Raw genomic sequence first — 17002 nt, forward strand, 5'->3', positions numbered from 1 at the left:
ATCCTTGGGCAGTTCCAAAACATGTGTAATAGTGTGGCTTCTTCTAAATTACATCTGTCACATATAGGGTCGATTTGAGGGTAAATTTTGGCCAATTTAGATTTATGGAGGTATGCCCRATGTACTAGTTTAAATTGGATAAGAGAGTGTCTCGCGCAAATTGATGATGAGTGGATTTTCCCCAAAATATCAGCCCAAACTGCCTCACTAATTGTAATTTGAAGATCCTGCTCCCAGGACTATTTAATTATGGCAAAGGATCGGGAATCAAAATGGGAGATCAGTTTTATCCAGGAAGTGATCGCTTTGCGTCTTGTTGGATCAAAAGTCATCAACTCATCGATTACATTATCGGGAGGATTATCAGGGAATATTGACATAGATGATGTAATAAAATGCCTAACCTGTAAATATCTAAAAAAGTGTGAGGCTGGTAAATCAAATTTGTTAGACAATTGTTCAAAAGAAGCAAACTTGTTTWCAATATAGAGGTCTTTAAAATATATTAAGCCTTTACTCTGCCACACACYGAAAGTAGCATCTTGCAGTGAAGGAGGAAAAAGGTTATTAAATGCAATTGGGCTGGAAAGACTCATTTGATGAATACCAAAGTGTTTCCTAAATTGAGARTAGATTGCCAGGGAGTTATAGACTATGCGGTTAGAGGAAGTACTTTTGAGAGGTAAAGGTAAAGGTGCACCGATCAAGGCTGGCATTGATAAAGGGGCACAAGAGAATTTTTCCATCTCCACCCAAATGGGACCATCATCATTGGAGCTGTAGTGCATCCAGAAAGACAAACAGTACAAGTTACATCCCCAATAATAGTGTCGGATATTGGGAAGGGCTAGACCCCCATCTTGTWTTGATTTTCGCAGATGATCCTTCTTAAGACGAGGTTTTTTGCCATTCCAAATGTAAGTCGAAACAGCCGAATCWAATTTTTTAAAATAAGAACCTGGAATGACAACAGGGAGACACTGAAAGAGGTATAAGAACCTAGGGAGCACTGACATCTTGATCGCATTCACTCTCCCCATTAGAGAGAGAGGAAGTACTGACCACTTATTTAGGTCATGTTGGGTCTCAGTAAGCAATTTCTCAAAATTACTCTTATAGAGGCCATCAAAAGTCTTTGTTATTGCAATACCTAGATAAACAAAGCTATGATTAGCTATTTTAAAAGGTGTGGCATTTGTGATATGATCTAGGCAGGCATTCAGAGGCATAAGCTCACTTTTGTGCATGTTTACTTTATACCCAGAAATGTCCCCAAACTGAGAGATGAGTGCTAAGATGTGAGGGATGCTCATTTCTGGCTCCGATATGTATAACAAAAGGTCATCGGCACAGAGAGAGAGTTTGTGCTCAACCCTGCCCCTGGTGATGCCTTTAATAAAGTTGTTTGTTCTTATTGCCAAAGCCAGAGGTTCAATAGCCAAAGCAAAAAGTAAAGGGCTAAGTGGACACCCTTGTCGAGTCCCACGGTGTAAGCTGAATGGTTTAGAGTAGAAATTATTTGTCAGAATCATGGCTGATGGAGAGGAATACAGTAACTTAACCCAAGATATAAATGGCCCACCAAAACCAAATCTCTCCAAAGTTTCAAACAAATAGATCCATTCTACTCTGTCGAATGCCTTCTCTGCATCAATAGAAAGAAGGCATTCAGAATTATTTTGACAAGGAGTATGCATAATATTCAGTAAACGACGTATATTAAAAAAAGAGCGTCTGCCTTTAATGAACCCTGTCTGATCTGGGGATATAATACTGGGTAAAACCTGCTCCACCCGACAGGCCAGCACTTTTGCTAATATCTTATAATCACTGTTCAGTAATGATATAGGCCTRTAAGATGAACATTCTGTGGGATTCTTATCTTTTTTGAGCAGCAGTGTTATGCAGGCTTCATTCAAGATGGGAGGGAGGAATCCCTTCTTGAAAGAATATTTATACATGTTTGCCAAAATTGGAGCCAGCCGATCAGAGAATGCTGCATAAAACTCGCTTGGCAAGCCATCTGGGCCAGGCGACTTCCGGGGTTGTAACAATTTAATTGCCCCCAAAATCTCCTGCTCCGAAATAGGCATGTCCAGGGCAGAAACTTGATCCGGGCTTAGATTGGGGATGGGTAAGTGTCCAAAAAAGTTCTGCAAGAGATGGGGATTACAACATGTATCAGAACGATATAATTTATTATAATGATGTTGAAAAGCATAATTTATTCCTTGCTGGTCCGTAATGATAGCATCATCCTGAGATGTTATCCCACCAATAGTTAATTTGGCCCTTGCACCCCTAAGCTGCCTCGCCAAAACCTCCCCAGCCTTATCGCCATGCTCATATGTACTACTTCTATTTTTCAGCAATAAATATTCTATCGACTGTGATGTAATTAGACTGTGTTCTGCATGAAGCCTACAACGTTCTTTATGCAAYTGTTGGGATGGATCTTGTGCATTCCTAGTATCCAAGTCTGCAATTTGACTTTCGAGATTAATTTGTTTGGACAAGGAGTCCTTTTTCTTCTTAGCCACAAAGGATATTACCTGACCTCTTATGTATGCCTTAAGGGCTTCMCAGACCATAGAAACTGAGACATCTGGGGTGTTGTTAATTTCTAAAAATAGGGAAATATGGTTAGACATAAATTTAACAAAGCCTTCATCAGACAATAGGAGGGAKTTGAACCTCCAATGCTTTCTCTGGGCCCCTGTTTCAGGTATGTTAAATTCAATTAAGRGAGGAGCATGGTCAGAGATCACTATGGGTTTATAGTCACAGTTCTGGACATATGAGGTTAGATGATTATCAATAAAGAAGTAATCRATTCTACTATAACTCCCATGCACATGGGAAAAAAAGGAATATTGTCTGTCCTGGGGATGCAGAAAGCGCCAAAGGTCCACAATACCATATTCTGACAGAAAGGACTTCAGATAAGTTGCTGATTTAGTTGTAACATAGCCCGGTTTCACCGATGATCTATCCATCCCAGGGTCAAGACATAAATTAAAATYTCCTCCCATAATCAGCAAATGAGAATCTAGACAGGGCAGCAATTTAACAAGATGAGAAAAAAATTGAGGGTTATCATAGTTTGGAGCGTATATATTTGCYAAAATCACATTCAAATTGTAAAGTTTCCCAGTTACTATRATATACCGCCCATTGGAATCCGCCACAATTGCTGATGGCGTAAAYGATATATTTTTATGAATAAGTATTGCAACTCCTCTTGCTTTACCCTGAAAAGTTGAATGGAAATGCTGCCCCACCCACCCACATTTTAAACGAGCACTGTCCCTATTATTAAGATGGGTTTCTTGAAGAAAAACCATTCCTGCACCTAAAATTTTTATATGTGTGAGGGCTTTTTTCCTTTTAACGGGGTGATTTAGACCCTTAACATTCCAAGTAATAATCTTAATTTTGCCTGCCATATTGCTCAAGATGAGGGAGAGAAAACAGAACTAGAGATGTCAAAGTACTAGGCAAATAAACATGTATATTCTGGTTGAGCAAAAATAAAAACATCTTAACAGTGACAGTAAAAACCCACCCCTCCAATAACCCCCAGGTGAAAATAGCTGCTAGAACGAACAGCACACCTAACTTCCCTAACTGAAACACCTCCATGCCAATGCTAGCCTAAAATGAAATAAAAATATCCCTCGCMCCGCGTAACAGTTGATACTGGGCATATATAACCCCACCAAGCCATACTAAAGTCTGAACATTGCTAGAATTAGAACAACCACCGAACATTTCAGCACATGGTAATGTCCTTTACCAAGGTATAAATAGAACAATTAACGCACCCCCATAGTAATAAGTTAGGAAGAGGTGTTAAAAGTCTCAATAAATTTCTCAGCATCCGCCACTGAGCCGAACGTCGTTCGGGTGCCGTCTGTGTTGGTGATCCGAAGCCTTGCGGGGAACATCAGTGCAGGTTTCAGACCCATTTTATACAAGGWGGACATTACCGACCTGTATTCCTTCCTCTGTTTAGCCACTTCTGGAGTGTAATTGTCGTAAATCGTAAAGGAATTGTTCTCATACTTAAGATCCCTTCTTTTCCGAGCTTCGCGAATCACCAGCTCCTTGTGTTGATAATDATGGAAGCAAATTATGACAGGCCGAGGTCGGTCCCTGGGGCCCGGTTTGGGGACCAGGCTGCGGTGGGCACGGTCCAGCTCTGGTGCAGAGGGGAGGATGTCATGTCCAAAGGCATCGCATAATAACTGGGAGAAGAACTTGCTTGGTAGTGGTCCTTCGATGTCTTCAGGCAGGCCAATAATGCGGACGTTGYTCCTCCTGCTTCTCCCCTCCAGCTCAGTTAGCTTAGCCTTTAGCTTCCCATTATCGGACCTCAGCCCCTCGCAGCACCGCTCGACCTCTTCCAACCGCTGATGAAGTAACTCAGCGTTGTCCTCAAGTGAAGTCAGGCGTTTACTGTGATTCTCAACAGTCTCCTGGAGCCCATCCAGCTTCTCGTTTACTTCTTTAAAGTCCTTTTTCAGTTCGGAAAGCAGCGCTAGCTTAAGTTCGGCTAACGCAGCCACCATATCGGTTTTAGTGATGGCGACCTCAGGTTCGGCTTTTTCGCTCATTTTAGAAGTTTTGGGTGGCATTATTACGCAGAATATGACAAATTCTATATATTCATCAAAAGTTCACTGGTTAAATAGGCTTGGTAGGCCTTAAAAGGTAAAGATAGCGGGAGCGCGAAGATACTGCGTCCTCACTCCATAATCGCCCCCTCCGGAAGTCTCAATCATTATTTTTATAAATATTATTATTGAATACCTTCCTATATATGTTTTATTCACACACATGGGCTCCTCAGCCGAACCTTTCTGACTGCCTATTATTATACTTTGCCGTAGTCAGGCGCCTAGCCTTAGTTAGCGTTACAGCTAGCAAAAATGTTTTTACATCAGGCTACATATTACATTGACATGTGAATGAACTACTCTAAGCGGTAGTTGGTGATATATTAGTTTGCTGCTGTTGAATTAATGAAAGGATCATACTTAAAACCTTCTGCTCATTGTTCCCTCTCATCAGTCTCCTGACTACACGTGACATAACGAAAACCACCTGTTTTGGCTGAGTGCAAACCGTGTAAAAGCTTCTATCAGATTTACAACTTTTCTTTAAATGCCTGCGTGTGACAGAGTTTTTAATGACTCTTCACCTGAACTCTAATCTAAACACAGGCAGAAAACTCAAGTTTGGCTAAAAGACCAAAGTGTTTTCTTTACCCTTAGAGGAGGCACATTTATTATCCTCTCTGGGGGGAGCCCTGAGGTCACACAAAGACTGAGGCACACATTCTGACCCTGTACATATGGATTTGCACTCTGTTTTTTAAATATAGACCACTACAGACTAAATTACTTTTAATGAATTCCAGCTAGTATGTAAATTTGGGCCTATTTGAAACAATATTAATTTTGTCCAATATTTAAACTTGTGATTAAAATTAACACTAGCATTAAAACTAGCATAATTAAGCTAATAATTTMACTGCTGAGCATGATAATTCATGTACCTAAAAAAAATCATTATTTTTACATCAACTTATAAGTTTTATGAAACTTCTCCAATTAAAATTACTTCAAGGCAGAGACTCAGCCTAGTACTGGTCCACATTCTCAGGTGAGAAATACTCCTGGTATAAATTAAATTTTTAACTATTGTAATTACACCTAGGACAAATTAATTTAATCAAAGAATGTCATGAATATGTGTGAATGTTTTCCATCTTAAGTAGGGCTGCACTGATTGCAGTTTTCTGGCCGATTGGCTATTATCAATCCTTGAAAATCCTTACCTGTTTTTTATTTTTATTTTGGCCAATACCAATTTTTTTTGTCTGAAATGTTTATATAGCAAAAAAGTTGCTGAGTTGGCAACAGTGGGGTGACTAAGTTCAGACATGACCTGATGGGCAGGTCTGTAAGTCAACCATCTCTAACTGCAGAGCAGGACAGTGGCTAATTTTTAAACCTCTGCTGATCTGGATGAGATCATGGGATAAGATTGTCTTCACATGTAAGTATCGGTCGATCACCAATCCCCCAAAGTTATGGAAGTCGGTGCCGATAAATCAGCCAATACATGGAGACTTACAAGAACACCACAGTAGAAGTTGGCCCACATTTTCACATGAAGAAACATAATAATTAAAGGAGCAGTATTATGTAAAATTGACTTTTTTTGAGCATTACACCATGTTAATCCCTCATCAGAAACATAAAAAAATCCTTTAATCTCCCGTGGCAACCATTCAGCTGTGAAAAATGCCAAATTAGGGACACATTCCCCCTATTTGGTGCCTTCTATAAAAAATAAAAAAAAAGTACAACAGGACTTATGTGGTGGTTGAGACAGCAAATTGGACAGGATGGTCCTTGGTGGAATATGCATCAACTGACATTAGTGGCCATTAAGACCAAGAGCAGTTTGGGGTAAATTTGAAACCAAACTGAATACCTTAGCTAACCATTTTTTCATCCCTTCGATATCTGAGATTTGGTTTCAGGTGTAGGGCTGCACAGTGGCACAGTTGGTAGAGCTGTTGCCTTGCAGCAAGAAGGTTCTGGGTTCAATTCCTGGCCCTGGTCTTTCTGCATGGAGTTTGCATGTTCTCCCCGTGCATGCGTGGGTTTTCTCCGGGTACTCCGGTTTCCTCCCACAGTCCAAAAACATGACTGTCAGGTTAATTGGCCTCTCCAAATTGCCCCTAGGTGAGAGTGTGTGTGCATGGTTATTTGTCCTGTGTGTCTCTGTGTTGCCCTGCGACAGACTGGCGACCTGCCCAGGGTGTACCCCGCCTCTCGCCCGGCACGCTAGCTGGAGATAGGCACCAGCACCCCTCCCAACCCCACTGAGGGACAAGGGTGTAAGAAAATGGATGGATGGATGGATGGTTTCGGGTGTAATAGGTCCAGGAAGAAAGCACTGGGAATGAACCAATATGGAAACGTGGGCAAATTTCAATTACCAATATAAATATTGCTGTTATGGCAGATAACTGAAATCTACCTATTTATACATCGGTAAATGTCAGTGAAGTATATTAAACAATTCATTACTCTTTTGACGCTGTAGTGACTATTTGTCCTCAAAACTTAAATTCAAAAATAAAAAAACTCAAGACTCAAAGGTGATCAAAACAAAAGGTGAATCTTACTCAAATAGTCACCTGATGCACCATGGATTCTGGTTTACGCAGCCCAAAAAGATCAAAAGTCAAAATGCAGTTCTTTCTTTGTTTTATTCCATTGTTTGGACAAAAAGGTTACAGGCTTCATAGACTGGTTGACTGAAGTGACTGATGACTGGTAAAAAACCTTGTGACCACCCACGTGCATAATAAGCTACCTAAGACCCACCTATTTATACCATGAAACACCCATGTCCCAACCTGAAATTAATTAACTAATTAAGTGAATTACTAACCAAAGAACTTATTCTAAATGACAAATTAAACAAAAAATTCTAATGAAAAATCAACTACAAAATAAACAAAAAATAAGAATAAACTAAACAATTTAAATTCTAAGATTTAACTGAAAATAGAGAAATAGCTCCTAGACACCTTGTAAAAACGTCCACACTACGCTGACTTCACCACTGTTTCTCTGCTCCAGTTAAACTCCCCACAGTCCTTTGCTCACTACCACTGTCACATGACTAAGCCCCCCAACTCCCCAGCCCCACCTACCTCCACCCACACACCCGCTCCTAATTCCTGCAACAAGATGAAAATAAAAATTTGGTGTGAATATTGGTTCAGGTTTATACATCAAACTGATGCTAATATGTTAAGAAAGGACTATTATATTCTGATTCTGATCAGTGCCGATTTATTGTGGATCTCTGCTTTTATTACTTTTTGTCTTCTGTTAATTATTGCTTCATTGATTGATCATGTTTCTTTTTAAATCTGCTAAAAATACGACATGATTTCCCATCTGCCAAATTAAAACCAGAAGTAATGAAGAACCTGAAATGTTTGGGGGGAAATTCCCAGAGACTGTGCCTATGCCTCTGTGTGGGTTTGTCACTGTGTGAAATGCCTTTTTGTTGTCTGGCTGCAGGATCTGTTGGCAGGAATCTGGCCAACAAGCCCAATGTCTACATATCAAGCAGTGCTGGAGCCCGGTGGAAAGAGGTCAGTACAAAATGTGACAATATCAGGAACAACACAGCTGAAGTGACAGGCAGCATGTTTGGCAATAATAAATAACACATTGTAGTCATTGTACTACCCAGAAAGGTACATAAGCTTCTGCATTTTGGTGTTGGTACTAAACCCAGCAGGGTTCTTTTCTCTTCCAGACAAAGAAAATAATTCATTTATATCAGACTTTTAAAAATAATTTCAGAAACATTGCATGATTTTTCTTTTTTAGTTGAGGTGCTGCTAAAAGAGTTTTAAGAGTTTCAGAATATCTAGAAGTTAATCTCCCTACTGGGCCATGAAATAAAGTGGAAACATGACATTACATATTAATGTTTCCTTATTGTGTATATATGTAATTAAACCAGCATGCTGAAGCATTGAAGTGGAAAAACAACTTCTGTACACCATTAAATGTAATGCAACCGTAGCAAAATGGTCTTTACGCCTAAGAGCAGCTGATTAGCATCTCAAAAGATTAATAATACCTGAACTATTAATCCCAGAGGAGTTGAAAAGAGAAGGAGGAAATTCAGACCATCTCTTCCGTCCATCAGAACAGACATTTACTGACTCCAATGTCTTTCTAACTATACAGTATAACGCTTACTCCTACCAACTCTTCCAAAACAAACTGTTCTGACTGTTCTGATTCATTTCTGCTATACTTACATTTTCCATATAGCACTAGCAAGTTTTGTAAGGCGATATGAATTTTGATTATGATAGGGTTTGGCCTACTCACTAGGGCTGTTGTAAACAAATATTTTAGTAATCGAGTAATCTATTGATTATTATTATGATTAATTGAGTAAACGGATAAAAAAAGAGAGTAAAACATTGGTAAATCTAGCAGTATTACTATTGCATATCAACATCAGTCCAATTTTTCACATTTGAGCTAACAATAACTTTTCTGTAGTTTAGAAATTTAACCTGTAACAATAATAGCTCACTTTCTAAGTTAACCTGAAGAAAAGTTATACAAAAATCTGAAATTATATTCAGTGTAATAATAAAGAGGCAGGCTCACAAATACGCTTATAAAAATGTCTATACTCCAGCTTTTCATTTATGTATTCATCTTCAGTCAGTTTAGTAGGTGAACTCTCACCAGCCATTTAGAGCTTTTGTGTTCATGTTAGCGACGGGATTTGTACGGAGCCCTCCAGGGAACATGGGACATTTTTTTCTTTTGCGTTCCCTCGCAAAACCTTTGCGTTTCTTCACAAAAGGTTTTGCGTTCCCTCACAATAATCTACTGATCATGGGAATGATTGAATACTGTCAGCCTTTCTTACGGGCCGCCGAACTTTCTGCTTTAATACAAGGTTATGTAAGGTTTTTCCATGAATGTTGATATCTCGTTGTGAAAGATCTGACGTTTTATATTTTTTTCTTTTGTATAGAAAGGCACAACAAACCTATAATATAAACAGAAACTTTCCGTAAGTATACTGTAAAAAAAAAGTCAGTAAATTTAAGGTAAAAAATTATAAAATACCAACTGTTTCTGACCATAAAATCCAAAACATTTTGTTTTACCGTAGAAAATACATGGAATTATCGTAAGTCAACGCTGCAAAAAAAAAAACTCCGTAAATTTACGGTAAAAAATTGTGAAATACCAACAGTTACTGACTGTAATATCCAAAACATTTTACCATAAAAAATACATGGAATTATCATAACTCAATAAACATAAATTCTAAGTAATTTTGACAGTCATGAAATGTAGAAAATACAGAAATATATTGTAAAAATATAAGTAATTGTAAAATTCATAGAAAAATATTGTATTATTGCCAGCAGTTAATCGGCCAGTACTAATCGGCCGAAATTACAAATTTTGCTGATATTTATATCTACAATGTAAAACCGTAAACCAGATTGCAAAATAATTTTTACAAAGAATGGAATGCTGGTGTGATATTTTGGGTTTTTTTAATAATGCCTTTAATATACCAAACTAAAATCTCAACGGTAGACCAGGCATCAATCTGGCGACCCACCGATTGCAAAGCAAACTCCTTTATTATCAAATACTCTCATCATTTATGAGMGTATTTGATTAAATTATGTATTTGGGATTCATTTTATGCCGACCATAGATTGATCATACATTAAGAGAACTGTATGTTAGCCCCTGCTACTTGGAAATGGCTAAAGGGCGATTCCACCTAATTTTTCACTACCGTTAGCATCTTTAATTTACTCTAGCTAAAAAACTACAACACCTAGACTCTTCAAATCTGGACTACATTATTCTCAACTCATATAAGAATATTTAAAACCAAGTGTGGGTTTTGTGAAACCTTCATCTGATTTGTGAAACTTCAATAAAGAACAATTCTAGTGTTATCCAAAAGCATGAAAATTGTGAAGTCGCCCTTYATTGAAGTTTTACAAATCCCACACTTGTTTTTAAATATTGTGCTTATTAGTAGAGAATAATCTATAGAGTTTGTTGAACGATAGATAGCGGGGTTTACAGTAAATTGAGACTGTTATTTGTCATGTAAACAAATAAATATCTAGTTTGTATTGCTGCTTGATCCTTCAGCATCCGCAGCAAGATTCTTTTAATTCTGTTCCTGTAGTTGAGCATGGCTCTGGATACTGTGGTGTCCTGAACTCAACACAGCTAAGGCTGCTAACTAGCAGGTGCTAGCTCAGGGTGCTGAGAGCCCAGTAGGCCTGGTCCTTATCAGGATGCGGCTACAGTCTTTGAAATCAGGTTTCTGCTATTTTTGTGCGTTCAGGAGGAGAAGGAGAAAGACAACACATTTCTGCATCACAGGTGAGCCCCTTTCACGGTTTTAACTGAAGTTAGCTAACTTTATCCAACTGATAAAGAAATGTGTAATTCCCGAGCYTTGCTGTTTATATACATGCACTGCAGCTAGACATTTTTGCTATATGGAACATTTAATTTTCCCAGATGCTACACTTCTATTAATGTTTCTGTAGGAACGACTGCATAGATATATTTATATTTCTGGTTGACTTTAGACTGCATATGCTTAAAGTTATTGTTAATGGCAGAAGCAACTTTTTCAAGTTTTGTTCAGTAATTCATTTGAATAACTGAGTTTGAAATGCTCATGCATGCAAGTTAAAACTGTGAAGAACACGTTAGCTTTTGTTTCAATAATTTGGTAATGCTTGGAAATATAAAGCTTGGCATCAGAGCTAATATTTTATATTTTCCTTTGACCTCTTGACTCTCACCCCCAAAATACTTACATCAAAGTCACTGAGTCCATGACAGTTGAAGGGTTTTAAGATAAGGAAATTTAAATATTAATATTTTACAGTTTTTCTCAGTTTGGGTGCATTTCTCAGAACAAAATTTAAATTCTTAAAACTACTTGTTCAGTCTTCAAATTACTGTCACTTCTGCACATCAAAAAATTAGTTTCTCATTCCTTTGAGCAAGTCGCAAATGCTTTTGTACATCATGTAGCTGATTATGTGCACTTCTCTGCTTTTCCCCCCATTTTAATGTGCTTTAATCGTGTTGATCAAAGTGTGTTAAACGTCTCYGTTGAATTGTATCAACTTCCAAAACAGCATAAGTTCATTGTGTAAGTCTTAACATGCATAAGTCTTGAAGTTGTCATAATGTCAGTCATATTTCAATTAATTTATATTAGTTTTTTTCTAAATCTGTCCTGAATTGGTAAATTGCTCCCAAGTGAGTCCTGGATTTCTCTAACAGTCAGTGTATGAACCATTAGCTCAACCAACAATCAACCAGTTTTCTGATACAGATTGAAGGTGCATCTTGTGAATCATCAGTTGGCAACAATATGGTCTATATAACCAGAACACAACACAATGTTACATTTCTGAGAACTGAAGAACAAGTATCTGGACAGAGTGAACAGCTAGAGAGAAGGAAAGAAGTGAGGCTGAGGAGGAAATGGTTCGGAGGAAAGCAGATGAAGAGTCAGAAGAGGCTGAGGACATTGTCAGTTTCCATCAATCCAACATCAGGATACGGTTTGCGACCCACGACATGATGCTGATGGAGATCCTCCTACCCTAGTGTTCATTCCTTAACCCCACTGAGGAACTTTTGTCAGCATGACGATGAAAATTAAAATGTAATGTAATTTCTACAGCACTGTACAGTTTTCCATGAGGAGATTGTCCTATGGCTCATTTTCTACTTTTTTTGTTCTCTGCATTTCTGTCTTTTTCTTTCTGAATCACCATGGCATGGTCCGTCAATAAATTACAGCAAAAGCGTAAATGTGAATCTTGTAAAGTTTCTTCCCATGACTAATCAATTTGACTGTCTTATCTGTACATAGAGAAACAATAACTTATTTTGAGTCACTGATATGTTAACTGACAGAATTTTGAGAGCTGAACTAAGGATTATGCAAGCAAACAAATGCTATTTTTTTGCTGTTTTTTAAAATTGTTTTGAGAAATGCACTTACTGTTTTGTAAATGACTTGAGAAATGCACCAAAGGTGACTGAGAAAAACTAACATGGCATAAATTGTCTTAAAACAATTTGTTTGCCTGTATGAAAAGTGTAAACATTTACAGCTTTGTTTCTGCTAGCTTGCAGGATTTGTAACTTACATAAATGGTTGAAGACAACTTATTGGCCCTCATGACACCCAGATAAATGGTGAGTATCTATTTCATAAATTGCCTAAAACAGTTATGTTTGTAACCTTTAAAGTCTATTTGTGCATTGCAATTTTGACGTAAGATTGTTTAACATGTTACAAGGGTTCTCTCTGTTTGGGGACATACATTTGAAAGAAGAAGAAATAACCAAAGGCAGTCTTGCCAAACAATAAAAACCTTGATCAAGGTCTACATTTCATTCATAAAATGCAACATATCTGTGGAATGAAATCCAGAGGACATAGAAAAAATGGCTCCAGGCACCATCAAAACATCCATAGAAATACTTTACCTTTATTTCAATGTCCTGATTTGTGCAATGTTTTTCCACATTATTTGGTGTTTATAATTCAGTTTCATTTGTAAAGGACCACCTACTGGCAAGGCTTGGTATTTTCTAACTGAGCTCATGGCCTAGTAGGTCAGATGCATGTAATGGACCCAGGTTTGACAGTCCCAGGTTTGACAAACTAATATTTAGTCTGATGGGGAGGCGCGGGGAGGGGTTCTCTGTGGAGAACTCAGCAGGGGGACTGCTGCTCCAAGACGAAGCTTCGTATAAATGGGCGGTGCATTGCATGAGGAAGCATTGAAGCACTACCGAATGGTTACCATGGAGATCCGAGGTTTTCGCAAACATGTTTTCATGAGGAAATGACTCCTCATGAACATGGAATTATAACAAGATATAAAGCTCAAATCTAAACAACTGATGGTGATATACATACCAAATAAGGGCTGTYCACTTTTTAAATGATCAACCCTTTATTTTTGAATTTTTGGGAATTTTTTTTCTTTTTGACTTTCTGCATTGAGTTGTTGTTCTTGTGTCATCTATCCTGAATTACTGGTCAAAAAGTAAAAAATTGTAAAGAGAAACATGTTTCTCCGAAAACGAAGGGTCGAAGGATGAAGATAGAAAATTCCCTGAAATAGGTCTAGTTTTTATTTATGTTTTTTGTTTGTGTATTTTGTCTGGTTGCAGAGAGGATCACACCTGTCGCCAAAAACAAAGGTTTAAGACTACTGAATTTTCAGTCAGAAATGATCACACCGCCTGGCTGAAGTACCAGTCTCCATATGCAAATCAACAAAGGTGAAACAAACATTTAAGTGGATACTGAGTTGATATGATGTTCATGTAGTGCATCGTTCTAACTTTTGCTTTGTTTCTGTTTTCCAGCAGAGAGGAAACACCTCATTGACAACATGTGAGTCTCAATCTCAACCTGTGACTGAGAAAACCATGACCATGACCCACACCATCCTGAGCGAAGTCTGAACTTAGTGACTTGTTTCTCTCAACCCAGAGCAAGAATCCTTTTATCACCGGTTTTTCTTCTACAATAGCTTATCTTTTATATGGACACATTCTGTTTTTTTTTTTTTTTCAGATCTCAGTAATGGAATGGAAATGGAATCGGTTCTTTTTTTAACTGACTTTTTAAATAGAAATTGTTTCTTTAAGTGGATTACTCGAGATCTGTATTTTTGTTTAATTTGGGCTTATTTTCTTTATAACTTTCTGTATAGAAATGCTGACAAATTACACTTCCTTGTGTGTTGTACGGTAATTGGGGCCTGCCCATAGCAATGCATAGGGAGAGCAGTGGCTGACTTGCAGAAGCAAGTCAGCCACTGCTCTGTTTTCGAATACGTATCACGGTTCCCGAACAGGAAGGAGTTGTTCGGACAGCTTTTTTTAGTGAAACTGGCTGGCTCAAACAGATAKAATTATGTCTCCCCCTGTGTGTATCTCTCACAGCTAGCAGTTGGCAGAGAGGATTAATTGCCATAGCAACAGAACACAGGCCACAGCTGCTGATTCAGACTACAAACACATGGCCATCTCTGTAGTTCTAACTATGGCAAACACCCAGTTAATGCAGAGGGTTAGGTTTTACCCAACCACTGTTACACATTGGATCAGTGTGACCATTTAAGATTAAGCTTAATAAAAATTTCAAAATAAAAGCCTTGACAATTTTTACATCATGCAATTGCTCTATTCTTCATTATATAACTGGTGTGACCAAACCACTGTTGCACACTGGATTAGTGTGGCCAATTAAAATGATGCTTACTGAACATTTCAAAATAAAAGCCTTGACCATTTTTACATCAAGCAATTGGTCTGTTGGGATTTACATGACAGTTTTAACTGTTTCACATTGAATTAGTGTGGTCATTTAACATTAGCAAAAAACATTAGCATTTCACTGCCATTGACTAGTGCACTGCCTTGTGCAGCAAGGCAATGCATTAGCACTAGCCTTTTACCTAAAGTTAGCTATTAGCTAATTTTCTTATTAATTAGACATGTTTAGTATACTGAATGGAGTAGTAAAATTAAAACAACATGGTCGTGTTGCTCCACATGCTACTGCCAGCATTTAGGCTAACATTAGCATTTTGGCTCATTTTAGCTTATGCATTAATTTTAACATAATGAATGGTGCAAGTACAGCTTAATCAACATGCTTCTGCCTCTCAATAGGTTATTGACTACAATTTAGCTAAGCTTAGCATTAATGATTATTTTAAGCATCAGCTGGGTTCCAATAGTTTTTATGGTAAAATTCTGGTAAGAACAGCTACCATAAAGTTACCATGAAATTTTGTTGTTGTTTTTTTTTTTACAATAAAATGTCAGTAAATCATACAGTCTGGCCGTGTTTTTCACCTATGTAGACTAATCTTTATGGTATATGTGTTGTTTTTATAGCAAGTTGCATAAAAGCGTTTACAGTTCTGAACTGCTAAAGTCACGGTTGCCAAGATTTTATGCCTCAGGCAGTATGACTGTATTTACTACAGAAAAATCAAATTTTCATTTTTTATTTTACTATATTTTAAGAAATACTGCATTTTACCGTATATTGGGAAATACAGTAAAATGAATCACTACAGTAAAATGACTGACTGATGACCCACGATAATAAATCAGTAATAGTCCAAATAGTTTGGATGTATTTTTATTTTTTCTTTCTTACGGAAAGTTTCTGTTTAGGTTTGTGGTGTACGGAGCCCTCCACGGGACATGGGAATTTTTTTTCTTTTGCATTCTCTCGCAAAACTTTTGCATTCCCTCGCAAAACCTTTGCGTCCCCTCACAATAATCTACTTATCAGTTCATGCGGCATAATTGAATACTGTAAGCCTTTCTTACGGTGGCCGCCGTACTTTCTGCTTTAATATAAAGTTATGTAAAGTTTTTCCATGAATGTTAATATCTTGTTGTGAAATATCTGGCGTTTTGTATATTTTTCTTTAGYATAGAAAGGTACCACAGGTTTCTGTAAAGTGCAGTGGTCAAGTGAATGGGAAAGTTCTCTCGTTGATCCTCACTGTTCTTAGGAAGGAGAAATGTCAGTTTGTCTGCAGTAATACTGGAATACTGTGACATTGAATTAAAACAATACTCTGTCCTTGGTGAAACAGTTTTCAATTTCCTCTAAAGTGTACCTATCGTTTTATTGTGCTGATTTTCATAATTTTGTTTGTAAACTTTGAAAGTATTGACAGTTTGTACAATTGTCTTATAGTATAATGGCTCTTGAAAAAATGTTGGTAAGACTTTATTTGACCAGGTGTGCACTGTTGGTATGTTCCTAACAGGASTTATGTCATGTTTATGACAGTATCATATTAGTCATAAGACTAATAATAACAGGAGTTATGTCATGTTTATGAAACATGCCGTTCCATGATTTAAGGGGCTGCTTTCAGTGCCGTTCCATCTTAGCCTTAACAGACATAAACATGCAGTAAATAAGGACTAATATGATACTGTCATAAACATGACATAACTCCTGTTAGGAACATACCAACAGTGTCATGAAGTGCCATTCAGTAAATAATGACAATTTTAATGAGAATTTGCTTTGAAAGTTGGATGAAAGGTTTTATGTTATGTTTATGACAGTGTCATGTCAGTCTTATGCACACCCAATCAAATAAATCCATCCATCCATCCATTTTCTTCCGCTTATCCGGGGTTGGGTTGCGGGGGTAGCAACTTCAGAAGGGAGGCCCAGACTTCCCTCTCCCTAGCCACTTCTTCCAGCTCCTCCGGGGGAATCCCAGGGCGTTCCCAGGCCAGCCGAGAGACGTAATCCCTCCAGCGTGTCCTGGGTCTTCCCCGAGGCCTCCTCC

General features: G+C 37.9%; 1 protein-coding gene and 1 long non-coding RNA gene across 6 annotated transcripts in view; both read left to right on the forward strand.

The window, feature by feature from the left end:
- sorl1 (sortilin-related receptor, L(DLR class) A repeats containing) overlaps positions 1 to 17002 on the forward strand; it is a 303395-nt gene that overhangs the window by 137670 nt on the left and 148723 nt on the right. For all 5 annotated transcript variants that reach the window (XM_017308199.1, XM_008425236.2, XM_017308196.1 and 2 more), the window contains one exon: positions 8115 to 8188. In XM_017308199.1, the coding sequence (XP_017163688.1) occupies positions 8115 to 8188 (74 nt within the window). The remainder of the gene's footprint in view (positions 1 to 8114; positions 8189 to 17002) is intronic.
- On the forward strand, positions 12645 to 14837 carry LOC103474354 (uncharacterized). The gene is made up of 4 exons (XR_535171.2): positions 12645 to 12681; positions 12776 to 12845; positions 13833 to 13943; positions 14031 to 14837. It is a non-coding gene; the product is annotated as an uncharacterized LOC103474354 (long non-coding RNA).

Source organism: Poecilia reticulata, linkage group LG13 (genome assembly GCF_000633615.1).
Source record: "Poecilia reticulata strain Guanapo linkage group LG13, Guppy_female_1.0+MT, whole genome shotgun sequence".
Classification (NCBI taxonomy): domain Eukaryota; kingdom Metazoa; phylum Chordata; class Actinopteri; order Cyprinodontiformes; family Poeciliidae; genus Poecilia; species Poecilia reticulata.